The 17,913-nt window shown below is 45.5% G+C and overlaps 1 protein-coding gene across 1 annotated transcript in view; it reads right to left on the bottom strand.

The window, feature by feature from the left end:
- The window catches only part of LOC118936769 (scavenger receptor cysteine-rich type 1 protein M130-like), a 73,932-nt gene that overhangs the window by 53,413 nt on the left and 2,606 nt on the right, over positions 1 to 17,913 (bottom strand). Inside the window, exons 3-4 of the mRNA XM_090211811.1 lie at positions 10,765 to 10,794; positions 10,225 to 10,533 (exon numbers count right to left, since the gene is read on the bottom strand). Coding sequence (XP_090067937.1) covers positions 10,225 to 10,533; positions 10,765 to 10,794 — 339 coding nt within the window. The remainder of the gene's footprint in view (positions 1 to 10,224; positions 10,534 to 10,764; positions 10,795 to 17,913) is intronic.

The following is a 17,913-nucleotide window of genomic DNA, read 5'->3' as shown; positions in this document are numbered from 1 at the left end:
TTAATACAACAATAGTGCTAGGTGTTTGTACTATATAAACACTGCTAATACAACAATAGTGCTAGGTGTCTGTACTATATAAACACTGCTAATACAACAATAGTGCTAGGTGTCTGTACTATATTAACACTGCTAATACAACAATAGTGTAGGTGTCTGTACTATATAAACACTGCTAATACAACAATAGTGTAGGTGTCTGTACTATATAAACACTGCTAATCCAACAATAGTGCTAGGTGTCTGTACTATATAAACACTGCTAATCCAACAATAGTGCTAGGTGTCTGTACTATAGAAACACTGCTAATCCAACAATAGTGTAGGTGTCTGTACTATATAAACACTGCTAATCCAACAATAGTGCTAGGTGTCTGTACTATATAAACACTGCTAATCCAACAATAGTGTCTGTACTATATAAACACTGCTAATCCAACAATAGTGCTAGGTGTCTGTACTATATAAACACTGCTAATCCAACAATAGTGTAGGTGTCTGTACTATATAAACACTGCTAATACAACAATAGTGCTAGGTGTCTGTACTATATAAACACTGCTAATACAACAATAGTGCTAGGTACCTGTACTATATAAACACTGCTAATACAACAATAGTGCTAGGTGTCTGTACTATATAAACACTGCTAATACAACAATAGTGTAGGTGTCTGTACTATATTAACACTGCTAATCCAACAATAGTGCTAGGTGTCTGTACTATATAAACACTGCTAATCCAACAATAGTGCTAGGTGTCTGTACTATATAAACACTGCTAATCCAACAATAGTGCTAGGTGTCTGTACTATATAAACACTGCTAATCCAACAATAGTGCTGTCTGTACTATATAAACACTGCTAATCCAACAATAGTGCTAGGTGTCTGTACTATATAAACACTGCTAATCCAACAATAGTGCTAGGTGTCTGTACTATATAAACACTGTTAATCCAACAATAGTGCTAGGTGTCTGTACTATATAAACACTGCTAATCCAACAATAGTGCTAGGTGTCTGTACTATATAAACACTGTTAATCCAACAATAGTGCTAGGTGTCTGTACTATATAAACACTGCTAATCCAACAATAGTGCTAGGTGTCTGTACTATATAAACACTGCTAATACAACAATAGTGCTAGGTGTCTGTACTATAGAAACACTGCTAATACAACAATAGTGCTAGGTGTCTGTACTATATAAACACTGCTAATCCAACAATAGTGCTAGGTGCCTGTACTATATAAACACTGCTAATCCAACAATAGTACTAGGTGTCTGTACTATATAAACACTGCTAATCCAGCAATAGTGCTAGGTGCCTGTACTATATAAACACTGCTAATCCAACAATAGTGCTAGATGTCTGTCCTATGTACATTTCTTAGATTTTCCCCAAACCTCAAAATCTCCTGATGTATCTCTGTTGTGGACTTAGAACAATTGATTGTTTCTCTGTTTAAAAAAAGTCTGACTTTGAGAACAAAACCCTGAAATTCTGAATTTGTGAATTTCTGACTCAGTTTCTCTGTTTCAATAAAATGTCTACTATTATCCTACTGAACAGTACAGCTTGGGTTGGTCTACTATTATCCTACTGAACAGTACAGCTTGGGTTGGTCTACTATTATCCTACTGAACAGTACAGCTTGGATTGGTCTACTATTATCCTACTGAACAGTACAGCTTGGATTGGTCTACTATTATCCTACTAAACAGTACAGCTTGGGTTGGTCTACTATTATCCTACTGAACAGTACCACTTGGGTTGGTCTACTATTATCCTACTGAACAGTACAGCTTGGGTTGGTCTACTATTATCCTACTGAACAGTACCACTTGGGTTAGTCTGACTGTGAAAGACCAATATGGGATTCATCATTTAGGTCATTCAGAGTGTGTATCACTGTTTCTCATGATTTTCACACAGGGTGCCTTTCCTTCACTGGGCCGTTTGGAAAATGTTTTACTAAATTAGACTACTGTATACCCACTTCTCCAGGCACCACGACACCACTGACCTACACAACAGCTTTCAACATACCAGTATTCAGTTTGGAAAATGTTTTACTAAATTAGAGTACTGTATACCCACTTCTCCAGGCACCACGACACCACTGACCTACACAACATCTTTCAACATACCAGTATTCAGTTTGGAAAATGTTTTGCTAAATTAGAGTACTGTATACCCACTTCTCCTGTCACCACTACACCACTGACCTTCACCTACACAACATCTTTCAACATACCAGTATTCAGTTTGGAAAATGTTTTGCTAAATTAGAGTACTGTATACCCACTTCTCCTGTCACCACTACACCACTGACCTACACAACAGCTTTCAACATACCAGTATTCAGTTTGGAAAATGTTTTGCTAAATTAGAGTACTGTATACCCACTTCTCCTGTCACCACTACACCACTGACCTTCACCTACACAACATCTTTCAACATACCAGTATTCAGTTTGGAAAATGTTTTGCTAAATTAGAGTACTGTATACCCACTTCTCCTGTCACCACTACACCACTGACCCACACAACAGCTTTCAACATACCAGTATTTAGTTTGGAAAATGTTTAGCTAAATTAGACTACTGTATACCCACTTCTCCAGGCACCACTACACCACTGACCCACACAACATCTTTCAACATACCAGTATTTAGTTTGGAAACTTTCTAAAGAAATGCTGGTATAAATTATACAATATTAAAACATTAAATTATCCATTTATTTGTTTCAAAAGTCGTTGCAATGTTGTGAAAAATAGTTGTATTTGACTTCAGTGCTAAAATAATAGATATTCTCAAAGTTGAGTTTGTCTTTGCAGGGGGACTCTTATTTTGAAAAAAATTACCTGATGATGTGCTGCCAACATATTATCCTGCTGCTTGCAGAACGGTAATATAAGCGTTTAACTTTGAATATTTGTACGGTGTGCTGCGAGGTACAAACTGCACAGAAACATAGAGAGAAGGAGATCAATATTACGTTCGTTCCACCAGGGGGCGACAAACGGCAGTTCATTTTCCAGAACAGAGCACCACAGAATGTATAGGCTACCTTTGACAAGGGTCAATTTGGAGATCCTCGGGCCTGGGCCAGGTGTGTGTCCCAAATGTCTTTCCTGCTTCCTGAAGTGTGCACTCGTTCACCACACCCCATAAAGTGTAAAAGCATTGGATTGTTGTAGTAGGCACCGTGGCGGAGGTCTTTGTGGGCTATACTGGGCCTTGTCTCAGGATGGTAAGTTGGTGGTTGAAGATATCCCTCTAGTGGTGTGGGGGCTGTGCTTTGGCAAAGTGGGTGGGGTTATATCCTTCCTGTTTGGCCCTGTCCGGGGGTGTCCTCGGAGTGGGCCACAGTGTCTCCTGACCTGACCTGTCTCAGCCTCCAGTATTTATGCTGCAGTAGTTTATGTGTCGGGGGGCTAGGGTCAGTTTGTTATATCTGGAGTACTTCTCCTGTCCTATTCGGTGTCCTGTGTGAATCTAAGTGTGCGTTCTCTAATTCTCTCCTTCTCTCTTTCTCTCTCTCGGAGGACCTGAGCCCTAGGACCATGCCCCAGGACTACCTGACATGATGACTCCTTGCTGTCCCCAGTCCACCTGGCTGTGCTGCTGCTCCAGTTTCAACTGTTCTGCCTTATTATTATTCGACCATGCTGGTCATTTATGAACATTTGTACATCTTGGCCATGTTCTGTTATAATCTCCACCCGGCACAGCCAGAAGACAACTGGCCATCCCACATATGCTCTCTCTAATTCTCTCTTTCTTTCTCTCTCTCGGAGGACCTGAGCCCTAGGACCATGCCCCAGGAATACCTGACATGATGACTCCTTGCTGTCCCCAGTCCACCTGACTGTGCTGCTGCTCCAGTTTCAACTATTCTGCCTTATTATTATTCGACCATGCTGGTCATTTATGAACATTTGAACATCTTGACCATGTTTTGTTATAATCTCCACCCGGCACAGCCAGAAGAGGACTTGCCACCCCACATAGCCTGGTTCCTCTCTAGGTTTCTTCCTAGGTTTTGGCCTTTCTAGGGAGTTTTTCCTAGCCACTGTGCTTCTACACCTGCATTGCTTGCTGTTTGGGGTTTTAGGCTGGGTTTCTGTACAGCACTTTGAGATATCAGCTGATGTACGAAGGGCTATATAAATAAATTTGATTTGATTTGATTTGATTTGATTTGCATAGGTCATAAAATTAGCTTATTAATTTCATGTCAAATCCTGTCCATGAAGGGAAGTGAACAAGTGCACACTTTGGGAGGAAGGAGAGATTATTGGGGCAGAGACCAGGTATGCAGATGTTTCCCCAGACAAGCACTACTTCAACCAATCAATATATCATCAAGTCCTTTATGATCAGCCAATTTAAGTTTAGGCGTTTCAGTGATGGTCTGGAACAAAATCCTGCAAAGCCTGTATCTCTCCAGGGTTGGTGGGTGACTGTACCTCTCCAGGGTTGGTGGGTGACTGTATCTCTCCAGGGTTGGTGGGTTACTGTATCTCTCCAGGGTTGGTGGGTGACTGTATCTCTCCAGGGTTGGTGGGTGACTGTATCTCTCCAGGGTTGGTGGGTGACTGTAACTCTCCAAGGTTGGTGGGTGACTGTATCTCTCCAGGGTTGGTGGGTGACTGTACCTCTCCAGGGTTGGTGGGTGACTGTATCTCTCCAGGGTTGGTGGGTGACTGTATCTCTCCAGGGTTGGTGGGTGACTGTATCTCTCCAGGGTTGGTGGGTGACTGTATCTCTCCAGGGTTGGTGGGTGACTGTATCTCTCCAGGGTTGGTGGGTGACTGTATCTCTCCAGGGTTGGTGGTGACTGTATCTCTCCAGGGTTGGTGGGTGACTGTATCTCTCCAGGGTTGGTGGGTGACTGTATCTCTCCAGGGTTGGTGGGTGACTGTATCTCTCCAGGGTTGGTGGGTGACTGTATCTCTCCAGGGTTGGTGGGTGACTGCTGGACCCTGATCAGACATGGAGTAGTTGGCTCTGCATTTACACTCACAGCACACCCACCTATAACCAAACACACACATCATAGTCTATGGAGGATAAATAACTACACACCAGGACAACAATAAATCATAGTCTATGTGGAGGATAAATAACTACACACCAGGACAACAATACATCATAGTCTATGGAGGATAAATAACTACACACCAGGACAACAACACATCATAGTCTATGTGGAGGATAAATAACTACACACCAGGACAACAATACATCATAGTCTATGGAGGATAAATAACTACACACCAGGACAACAATACATCATAGTCTATGTGGAGGATAAATAACTACAGTGATGTCTTATCTTCTCTCTTTCTGTTTGTTTGTAGTTTCTCACTGTTTGAATTAGCAGGTGATATTATTAGCCCCTCATCTGTGTGTGAAAGAGAGACAGACAATAAGAGTCCCCTAAGCCAGTTCACAAACAGACCCCACAGATCCCCAGGACAGCAAACATATTAGGCCAATCATGAGAAAACAAGATAATTACTTGACACATTGGAAATAATTATCAAAAAAAGAGCAAACTAGAATGCTGTTTAGCCCTAAACAGAGAGAACACAGTGGCAGAAGAATACCTGACCACTCAGACTCAGTGAGCATACTCAGTGAGCATAGCCTTGCTATTGAGAAAGGCCACCGTAGGCAGACCTCAAATCAAATTGTATTAGTTTCGAGCCCCTAACCAACATTGCAGTGAAAATAATATGGATAAGAATAAGAAATGAAAGTAACAAGTAATTAAAGAGCAGCAGTAAAATAACAATAGCAGGACTATATACAGGTCAGTACCTGGCTCTCCAGAGAAGACAGGCTATGTGCACACAGCCCACAAAATGAGGTGGAAACTGAGATGCACTTCCTAACCTCCTGCCAAATTTATGACCAGTTAATTCATACTGTATGTTGTAGTCTGTCCAAGAGTGGAATCACACAAGACTGATCTCAGTTAATTCATACTGTATGTTGTAGTCTGTCCAAGAGGGGAATCACACAAGACTGATCTCAGTTAATTCATACTGTATGTTGTAGTCTGTCCAAGAGGGGAATCACACAGACTGATCTCAGTTAATTCATACTGTATGTTGTAGTCTGTCCAAGACGGGAATCACACAGACTGATCTCAGTTAATTCATACTGTATGTTGTAGTCTGTCTAATAATTAAATCACACAAGATTGACAGCCTGTAATTTTATTAAAAACATTCAGTTGATTACATGGCAGTTTAGAGAGCAACATCATAACAATAATCTACTTCATAATCAATATCATAACATTTATAATCAATAACATCATGAGAGGTAAACAACAACAAACCCCTTTATTAAAAAAGAATTCAAAATACAAAGAATGAACAGATGATTATAATAATACCTGAGACACTTCTAATAATGGAGACACTTCAACATAAAGAATCTAAGAGACACTAAATAAGATAAAGAATCTAAGAGCCACTAAATAAGACAAAGAATCTAAGAGACACTAAATAAGATGAAGATTCTAAGAGACACTAAATAAGATGAAGAATCTAAGAGACACTAAATAAGATAAAGAATCTAAGAGACACTAAATAAGATAAAGAATCTAAGAGACACTAAATAAGATAAAGAATCTATGAGACACTAAATAAGATAAAGAATCTAAGAGACACTAAATAAGACAAAGAATCTAAGAGACACTAAATAAGATAAAGAATCTAAGAGACACTAAATAAGATAAAGAATCTAAGAGACACTAAATAAGATAAAGAATCTAAGAGACACTAAATAAGATAAAGAATCTAAGAGACACTAAATAAGACAAAGACAAAAGCAATACATTCTGGAACAAAAAACAGATGTAATTGAGCTACTCTCTTAAAATAATTAAAACCCCATGTTACCCAGAACCCCATGTTACCAAAACCCCATGTTACCCAAAACCCCATGTTACCAAAACCCCATGTTACCCAAAACGCCATGATATCCAAAACCCCATGTTACCAGAACCCCATGTTACCAAAACCCCATGTTACCCAAAACCCCATGTTACCAAAACCCCATGTTACCCAAAACCCCATGATATCCAAAACCCCATGTTACCAGAACCCCATGTTACCCAAAAGCCCATGTTACCAGAACCCCATGTTACCCAAAACCCCATGTTACCCAGAACCCCTTGTTACCCAAAACCCCATGTAACCAGAACCCCATGTTACCCAAAACCCATGTTGCCAAAGCCCCTTGTTACCCAGAACCCCTTGTTACCCAGAACCCCTTGTTACCCAGAAACCCATATTCCCAAAACCCATGTTCCCAAAACCCCATGTTACCCAAAACCCCATGTTACCAAAACCCCATGTTCCCAAAACCCCATGTTCCCCAAAACCCCATGTTTCTCTGGTGGTAAAAACCAAACTAAATGAATAATGGTGGTTGCAGTCACTCCTTTTAGATTTCTTCCAAGGTTTTAGAAAGATAAACTATTTCTGAACTTGTTATTAAAATTAGAACCACTTCAGGTTTGTCACCACATTTTAAACACCAGTCCACTGCTGACCATTGATTTAAAACACAAAACTGACCTAAGATCAGCATGTAGGCTCAGCTTCATTCTACTCCTACTCCGTCCCCTGGGCTGCTCTCTCCTCTCCCAGTCCAGCTTCAGCTCTGGAGCTCAGAGAGACCATCTCCATGGCATTGACATAAAGATCCATGCTGCTCACCCTGTTCACTCTCTTCTGCCTCCTGGTGGGCTAGGGAGACACAGCACCAACAGTCAGACATTTACTCTCTAGTATCTCCATTCTCTCCCTCCCTCTACCCCTCACCCTCTAGTTTAAATGACTTGTAACGTCTGAGTAAATGTCTTTACCTTGTAGTACAGGTAGGAGGTGGTGATGGATGTCAGTAGGATCAACAGCACTACAACGTGTCTGATGATGAAGGCTGGCAGAGGAGAGGCTGCAAACAGAAACACCTTTGATGAGGGGACTGATCATCATCACATAGATCTGTGGGAAATCTGTCAATGACAAAGTTATAAGTCTGGTTCATGTTCACTTACCTGTGATGGTGAGTGAGAGGAGCTCACTCTCAGAGGAGAAGTTATGAGAGAAAACATAATTCTCATAAACACAGCTGTAGGTCCCTTGGTGGGAGTCATCTGCAGCAGGGAAGAGGAAGGCAGCAGAGTGATTGACAGCTGCTTGGGTTCTGTTGGAGCCGGTGAACGTGAGGAGGAAGGAGCCTCCTGGGTACTGTGGCTGAGTGGAGCAGGTGATGGTGAAGTTGTAGCCCCTGAACATCTCGGGCCCCTGGTGGCCCCTGAAGACTCCTCCCATTGAGTCAGTCAGGAAAATATCAGGCTGGACCAGGAGATCTGTAACAATAAAAGAGAACAAGAAAAACCTCTTCAACTAGTTTCCTATAAATATGACAATAACATCAGCATGTAACAGTGCCAGCCACCCTCCCTCACAGGGCAACATGAGTAGTGGGCCTACAGTCACTGAGACAACATATGTTGATATCAGGCTGAAGCAGGACATCTGGAACAAGAGGAGAGAAAAAGAAAACGTAGCTCCTCAACTACTTTCCTCATTTAGATGTGACAATAACATGACATGTGACAGTGGTAGTGAGTAGAGACGTTCACTGAGATAACACTCACATACAAAAGCATTCTGGGATATTTAAGGTGTATTTGATTCCTACTTGACTGAGTGATCTATTTAGTAAAGCAGACTGACAAGCTAAACAGTCATCACGAGAGGTGCAGAAAAGGGAAGGAAATCAGTTGAATATAATGATAATATGTTGATATTTCCTGAGCAGATCACTGTGAGTCCAGGAAGGAGATATAATACATGGACTAAAGTATGTGGAACTCAGCAGTGAGTTTTACAACAGAGGATTATTCTTACGCTCTACGTGGTTCAGCCCTCGACTGTCTGTTCTGTGAGCTTGTGTTGTCTACCACTTCACGGCTGAGCCGTTGTTGCTCCTAGATGTGCCACCTAATGTCCACCTACTTTTGGCCATATAGTGTATCTTGATATTACCTGAGCAGATCACTGTGAGTCCAGGAGAGAGATCATAACTTCTGGAACACTCCCTCAGTGAAGACTCAGACCCAGAACAGAAAACTCCAAACCCTCTATTGGTGTTTCCAGGTAGTGCTGAAACAGTGGAGCCACAACCCAGCTGTCTACACACTACTGCAGCTACAGCCTCCTGGTTCCAGTTATCAGCTCCCACAGTCCTCCACTCTCCCTGGTCGTACCACTCCACTCCACCAGCACAGCGACTGCCTCCTCCCACCAGCCTCACATCATCAGGCTCTGAGAAAAGAAAAGAGAGAGACAGTAATCTTACTATTTTCTCACTAAAACACACCTATATTGTCTCTCATATTCTTCACTCCAGGTGAGAAACAGTGTTGATTGAGTGACAAACTGTTTCTTACCTGAGCAGGTGAGTCCAACAGCATTACCAGGTAGGCAGGTGTTGTGTTTTCTGTCTGAGGTGTCACAGTCCAGGAGAAGGGACTCTTTGCCTTTACACTGGAACTCTTTATCCCAAGTCTGACCCTCACCTTCTCCATAGAGCCCCCCCTGTAGAGCTGCAGGAGCCCCACAGCCAAGCTCCCCACAGACTACCTCTGCATCCTGCCGGTCAAAGTCAGCTTCACACACTGAGGCCCAGGACTGATTGGACTTCACCTCCACTCTCCCAGAGCAGAGACCAGCTCCATCCACAAGCCGCACAGACTCTGGAGAAAAAGAGTTGGTTGAACATTCAATCAGTTTTGTTGATGACACTGTCAAGGACTAAACACAAATATGTTGGATAAAAGATTGTAGTTTGCTATGTTTGATACTGTAAGAGGTAGAAATGGGTTCTTAGTCCCTCAGGATCGGGTTGGGAATAATGCAGGCAGGAGACAGGAATAAGTTCACTTCACTTTATAGAAAATAAACAGCTGGACATCCATCAGGCAGCTTCACTTCAGTACCATCTGAACTACAATGATCTGCCCATGAACATCTCCCATAAACCAATATGACAAACACAAATATAATGTTTAAATACATCTGACATCTCTCCCTCTATTTAAATGAAATAAAAACACATAAAACATGATACATGGTAATATTGTATAATGTATAAATAAATCTCTCAATATGACCAGTCTCTTACCTGAACAGGTCACATGATGATAATATTTACCATCACAGACACCAGGTTCTTCTCTGCCACACTGTCTAATAGAAGACTCATCTCCCCTGCAAATACTAATTTGCATGACTCCTCCTCTTCCCTCTTCAATCAGACCTCCTCTAGATTCAGCTACAGGATTCCCACAGTCCAGCTCTCTACACACAACCTTAACCTCTCCGATCATTCTCCACCAACTAGAACATAGAATCAACCACTCTCCTCTGTAGAAGGCTTCCGCTGTCCCAGAACAGGAAGTGGTCCCATCCACCAGTCTGACTGAGATTTCAGCTGTAAACAGCAGAGAGGAAAACACAGTGGTGAGGACAGATGATGACAGTGATTCTGTTATTCTAACAGCAGTAATGCTTTGTGGTTGACAAGTATTAGTAGTTCCATTAAACACTACTTGTTATTGGGGTTTAGAATGGTTTGTATGGACACATGAATTTCTCCATGTGGGATAATAAAGTTGACTAATATTGAACTGTTATAATCACTGTAGATTTATACTCTACCTACCTGGTGGACTGACGCTTTGAGCCTGGAGATCTGAGGAGAAAGAGAGAGACAGAGGAGAAAGAGAGAGACAGAGGAAGAGAGAGACAGAGGTTAAATGAACATCAACATGACCTTTCATGATGTGATGGGGAAGACAGGCTTATCGTTGGTATGGTGCAACAACACCCATGTGTACATACACTATATATACAAAAGTATGTGGACACCCCTTCAAATGAGTGGATTCTATTTCAGCCACACCCCTTCCTGACAGATGTATCAAATCAAGCACTCCGCCATGCAATCTCCATAGACAAACATTGGCAGTAGAATGGCCTTAATGAAAAGATCAGTGACTTTCAACAATGCAACATCATAGGATGCCACTTTTCCAAGTCAGATGGTCAAATTTGATTTGATTTGATTTCCCCCAACTCCTCTTCTCCCCCCTCTTAGCTTCTCCACCCTCTCCTCTTCTCCATCCTCTCCTCTTCTCACTTACTCTTCTCCCCCTCTATTCTCCTCCCCCTGTCCCCCTCTTCTCCCCCCTCTCCCCTACTCCCCTCCCCTGTTCTCTTCTCCCCCCTCTCCTCTCCTCTCCTCTCCTTCTCCTTTTCTCTACACTCAGCTCGCTTCTCCTCCCCCTTTCCTCTTCACCCCCTCCTTTCCTCCCCCTCCCACATCTCTTCTTCCACTTCCACTCTCCTTCAATCCCCCTCCTCTCTTCTCTTCTCGCCCCTCTCTAATTCTCTATCTTCTCCTCTTCTCCCCCTCTCTTCTCCTCTTCTCCCCCCTCCTCTCTTCTCCCCCTCTCTTCTCCTCTTCTCCCCCTCCTCCCCCTCTCTTCTCCTCTTCTCCCTCCTCCTCTCTTCTCCCCCTCTCTTCTCCTCTTATGCCCCCATAGTCTGCTCTTCTCCCCCTCTCCTCTCTTATTCTCCACTCTACTCTTTTCCCCTCTCCCTCCAACTCTCCTCTTCTCTTCTCCCTTCTACACTTCTCCCCCTCTCCTCTCCTCCCAATTTCCCCTTTCCTGTCCTCCCCCGTCCCCTCTCCTCTTTCTCTCCTATTCTCCCCCCTCTTCTCTTCTCCCCCTCTCTTCTCCCCTTTCCTCTCCTCTTCCTCTTCTCGCTCTCTCCTATTCTCCCCCTTCTCCTCTGGTCCCCCTCCCCTCCCCTATCTTATAATCCCTCCTCTCCACTCTTCCCCCTCTCTTCTCCTATTCTCCCCCTCTCATCCCCTCTTCTGCCCCTCTCTTCTCCCCCTCTCTTCTACCCTCTCCTCCACCTCCACTCTTCTCCCCCTTCCCTCTCCCTCTCCTCTTCTCCCCCTTCCCTCTCCCTCTCCTCTTCTGCCCCTCTCCTCTTCTGCCCCTCTCCTCTCCTCTCCTGCCCCTCTCTTCTCCTCTTCTGCCCCTCTCCTCTCCTCTCCTGCCCCTCTCTTCTTCTCTTCTGCCTCATCTCCTCTCCTCTGGTACAGAGTCAATGTGGAAGCTATATACAGGGGGTACCAGTACAGAGTCAATGTGGAGGCTTTATACAGGGGGTACCGGTACAGAGTCAATGTGGAGGCTATATACAGGGGTACTGGTACAGAGTCAATGTGGAGGCTATATACAGGGCTACTGGTACAGAGTCAATGTGGAGGCTATATACAGGGGGTACCGGTACAGAGTCAATGTGGAGGCTATATACAGGGGGTACCGTTACAGAGTCAATGTGGAGGCTATATACAGGGCTACTGGTACAGAGTCAATGTGGAGGTTATATACAGGGGTACTGGTACATAGTCAATGTGGAGGCTATATACAGGGGGTACCGATACAGAGTCAATGTGGAGGCTATATACAGGGTTACTGGTACAGAGTCAATGTGGAGGCTATATACAGGGGGTACCGGTACAGAGTCAATGTGGAGGCTATATACAGGGGTACTGGTACAGAGTCAATGTGGAGGCTATATACAGGGGGTACAGGTACAGAGTCAATGTGGAGGCTATATACAGGGGGTACCGGTACAGAGTCAATGTGGAGGCTATATACAGGGGGTACTGGTACAGAGTCAATGTGGAGGCTATATACAGGGGGTACCGGTAGAGAGTCAATGTGGAGGCTATATACAGGGGGTACCGGTAGAGAGTCAATGTGGAGGCTATATACAGGGGGTACCGGTACAGAGTCAATGTGGAGGCTATATACAGGGGGTACCTGTACAATGTGGAGGCTATATACAGGGGGTACCAGTACAATGTGGAGGCTATATACAGGGGGTACCGGTACAGAGTCAATGTGGAGGCTATATACAGGGGGTACTGGTACAGAGTCAATGTGGAGGCTATATACAGGGCTACTGGTACAGAGTCAATGTGGAGGCTATATACAGGGGGTACTGGTACAGAGTCAATGTGGAGGCTATATACAGGGGGTTACGGTACAGAGTCAATGTGGAGGCTATATACAGGGGGTACCGGTACAGAGTCAATGTGGAGGCTATATACAGGGGGTACTGGTACAGAGTCAATGTGGAGGCTATATACAGGGGGTACCGGTACAGAGTCAATATACAGGGGGTACCAGTACAGAGTCAATGTGGAGGCTATATACAGGGGGTACTGGTTCAGAGTCAATGTGGAGGCTATATACAGGGGGTACCGATACAGAGTCAATGTGGAGGTTATATACAGGGTTACTGGTACAGAGTCAATGTGGAGGCTATATACAGGGGGTACCGGTACAGAGTCAATGTGGAGGCTATATACAGGGGGTACTGGTACAGAGTCAATGTGGAGGCTATATACAGGGGGTACCGGTAGAGAGTCAATGTGGAGGCTATATACAGGGGGTACCGGTAGAGAGTCAATGTGGAGGCTATATACAGGGGGTACCGGTACAGAGTCAATGTGGAGGCTATATACAGGGGGTACCTGTACAATGTGGAGGCTATATACAGGGGGTACCAGTACAATGTGGAGGCTATATACAGGGGGTACCGGTACAGAGTCAATGTGGAGGCTATATACAGGGGGTACTGGTACAGAGTCAATGTGGAGGCTATATACAGGGGGTACTGGTACAGAGTCAATGTGGAGGCTATATACAGGGGGTACCGGTACAGAGTCAATATACAGGGGTACCAGTACAGAGTCAATGTGGAGGCTATATACAGGGGGTACTGGTTCAGAGTCAATGTGGAGGCTATATACAGGGGGTACCGGTACAGAGTCAATGTGGAGGCTATATACAGGGGGTACTGGTACAGAGTCAATGTGGAGGCTATATACAGGGGGTACATGGTACAGAGTCAATGTGGAGGCTATATACAGGGGGTACTGGTTCAGAGTCAATGTGGAGGCTATATACAGAGGGTACCGGTACAGAGTCAATGTGGAGGCTATATACAGGGGGTACTGGTACAGAGTCAATGTGGAGGCTATATACAGGGGGTACTGGTACAGAGTCAATGTGGAGGCTATATACAGGGGGTACCGGTACAGAGTCAATATACAGGGGTACCAGTACAGAGTCAATGTGGAGGCTATATACAGGGGGTACTGGTTCAGAGTCAATGTGGAGGCTATATACAGGGGGTACTGGTACAGAGTCAATGTGGAGGCTATATACAGGGGGTACATGGTACAGAGTCAATGTGGAGGCTATATACAGGGGGTACTGGTTCAGAGTCAATGTGGAGGCTATATACAGAGGGTACCGGTACAGAGTCAATGTGGAGGCTATATACAGGGGGTACTGGTACAGAGTCAATGTGGAGGCTATATACAGGGGTTACCTGTACAATGTGGAGGCTATATACAGGGGGTACCAGTACAATGTGGAGGCTATATACAGGGGGTACCGGTACAGAGTCAATGTGGAGGCTATATACAGGGGGTACCGGTACAGAGTCAATGTGGAGGCTATATACAGGGCTACTGGTACAGAGTCAATGTGGAGGTTATATACAGGGGTACTGGTACATAGTCAATGTGGAGGCTATATACAGGGGGTACCGATACAGAGTCAATGTGGAGGCTATATACAGGGTTACTGGTACAGAGTCAATGTGGAGGCTATATACAGGGGGTACCGGTACAGAGTCAATGTGGAGGCTATATACAGGGGTACTGGTACAGATTCAATGTGGAGGCTATATACAGGGGGTACAGGTACAGAGTCAATGTGGAGGCTATATACAGGGGGTACCGGTACAGAGTCAATGTGGAGGCTATATACAGGGGGTACTGGTACAGAGTCAATGTGGAGGCTATATACAGGGGGTACCGGTAGAGAGTCAATGTGGAGGCTATATACAGGGGGTACCGGTACAGAGTCAATGTGGAGGCTATATACAGGGGGTACCGGTACAGAGTCAATGTGGAGGCTATATACAGGGGGTACCTGTACAATGTGGAGGCTATATACAGGGGGTACCGGTACAGAGTCAATGTGGAGGCTATATACAGGGGGTACTGGTACAGAGTCAATGTGGAGGTTATATACAGGGGGTACCGGTACAGAGTCAATATACAGGGGGTACCAGTACAGAGTCAATGTGGAGGCTATATACAGGGGGTACTGGTTCAGAGTCAATGTGGAGGCTATATACAGGGGGTACCGATACAGAGTCAATGTGGAGGTTATATACAGGGTTACTGGTACAGAGTCAATGTGGAGGCTATATACAGGGGGTACCGGTACAGAGTCAATGTGGAGGCTATATACAGGGGGTACTGGTACAGAGTCAATGTGGAGGCTATATACAGGGGGTACCGGTAGAGAGTCAATGTGGAGGCTATATACAGGGGGTACCGGTAGAGAGTCAATGTGGAGGCTATATACAGGGGGTACCGGTACAGAGTCAATGTGGAGGCTATATACAGGGGGTACCTGTACAATGTGGAGGCTATATACAGGGGGTACCAGTACAATGTGGAGGCTATATACAGGGGGTACCGGTACAGAGTCAATGTGGAGGCTATATACAGGGGGTACTGGTACAGAGTCAATGTGGAGGCTATATACAGGGGGTACTGGTACAGAGTCAATGTGGAGGCTATATACAGGGGGTACCGGTACAGAGTCAATATACAGGGGTACCAGTACAGAGTCAATGTGGAGGCTATATACAGGGGGTACTGGTTCAGAGTCAATGTGGAGGCTATATACAGGGGGTACCGGTACAGAGTCAATGTGGAGGCTATATACAGGGGGTACTGGTACAGAGTCAATGTGCGGGGGTACATACAGGGGGTACCGGTACAGAGTCAATGTGCGGTGGTACATACAGGGGGTACCGGTACAGAGTCAATGTGCAGGGGTACATACAGGGGGTACCGGTACAGAGTCAATGTGCAGGGGTACATACAGGGGGTACCGGTACAGAGTCAATGTGCAGGGGTACATACAGGGGGTACCGGTACAGAGTCAATGTGCGGGGGTACATACAGGGGGTACCGGTACAGAGTCAATGTGCAGGGGTACATACAGGGGGTACCGGTACAGAGTCAATGTGCGGGGGTACATACAGGGGGTACCGGTACAGAGTCAATGTGCAGGGGTACATACAGGGGGTACCGGTACAGAGTCAATGTGCAGGGGTACATACAGGGGGTACCGGTACAGAGTCAATGTGCAGGGGTACATACAGGGGGTACCGGTACAGAGTCAATGTGCAGGGGGTACATACAGGGGGTACCGGTACAGAGTCAATGTGCAGGGGTACATACAGGGGGTACCGGTACAGAGTCAATGTGCAGGGGTACATACAGGGGGTACCGGTACAGAGTCAATGTGCGGTGGTACATACAGGGGGTACCGGTACAGAGTCAATGTGCAGGGGTACATACAGGGGGTACCGGTACAGAGTCAATGTGCAGGGGTACATACAGGGGGTACCGGTACAGAGTCAATGTGCAGGGGTACATACAGGGGGTACCGGTACAGAGTCAATGTGCAGGGGTACATACAGGGGGTACCGGTACAGAGTCAATGTGCAGGGGTACATACAGGGGGTACCGGTACAGAGTCAATGTGCGGGGGTACATACAGGGGGTACCGGTACAGAGTCAATGTGCGGGGGTACATACAGGGGGTACCGGTACAGAGTCAATGTGCAGGGGTACATACAGGGGGTACCGGTACAGAGTCAATGTGCAGGGGTACATACAGGGGGTACCGGTACAGAGTCAATGTGCAGGGGTACATACAGGGGGTACCGGTACAGAGTCAATGTGCAGGGGTACATACAGGGGGTACCGGTACAGAGTCAATGTGCAGGGGTACATACAGGGGGTACCGGTACAGAGTCAATGTGCGGGGGTACATACAGGCGGTACCGGTACAGAGTCAATGTGCAGGGGTACATACAGGGGGTACCGGTACAGAGTCAATGTGCAGGGGTACATACAGGGGGTACCGGTACAGAGTCAATGTGCGGGGGTACATACAGGCGGTACCGGTACAGAGTCAATGTGCAGGGGTACATACAGGCGGTACCGGTACAGAGTCAATGTGCAGGGGTACATAAGGTAATTGAGGTAATATGTATGTAGTGGAGTTATTAAAGGGACTATGTATAGATAATAACAGAGAGTAGCAGCAGCATAGAAGTGTGGGACAAAGAAAACAGTCTGGGAAGCCATTTGATTATCTGTTCAGGAGTCTTATGGCTTGGAGGTAGAAGCTGTTTAGAAGCCTCTAGAACCTAGACTTAGTGCACCAGGACCGCTTGCCGTGCGGTAGCAGAGAGAACAGTCTGACTAGGGTGGCTGGAGTCGTACACAATTTTTAGGGCACTCCTCTGACACCGCCTGGTATAGAAGTCCTGGATGGCAGCAAGCTTGGCCCCAGTGATGTACTGGACCGTACCACTACCCTCTATAGGGCCTTACGCACTACCCTCTATAGGGCCTTACGCACTACCCTCTATAGGGCCGTACCACTACCCTCTATAGGGCCGTACCACTACCCTCTATAGGGCCGTACACACTACCCTCTATAGGGCCGGACGCACTACCCTCTATACGGCCGTACACACTACCCTCTATAGGGCCGTACACACTACCCTCTACAGGGCCGTACACACTACCCTCTACAGGGCCGGACGCACTACCCTCTATAGGGCCGTAGGCACTACCCTCTATAGGGCCGGACGCACTACCCTCTATAGGGCCTTGCGG

This window comes from Oncorhynchus mykiss, chromosome 19 (assembly GCF_057628025.1).
Source record: "Oncorhynchus mykiss isolate SJ-2025 chromosome 19, ASM5762802v1, whole genome shotgun sequence".
Classification (NCBI taxonomy): Eukaryota; Metazoa; Chordata; class Actinopteri; order Salmoniformes; family Salmonidae; genus Oncorhynchus; species Oncorhynchus mykiss.
This window is presented reverse-complemented; position numbering and strand designations above follow the sequence as displayed.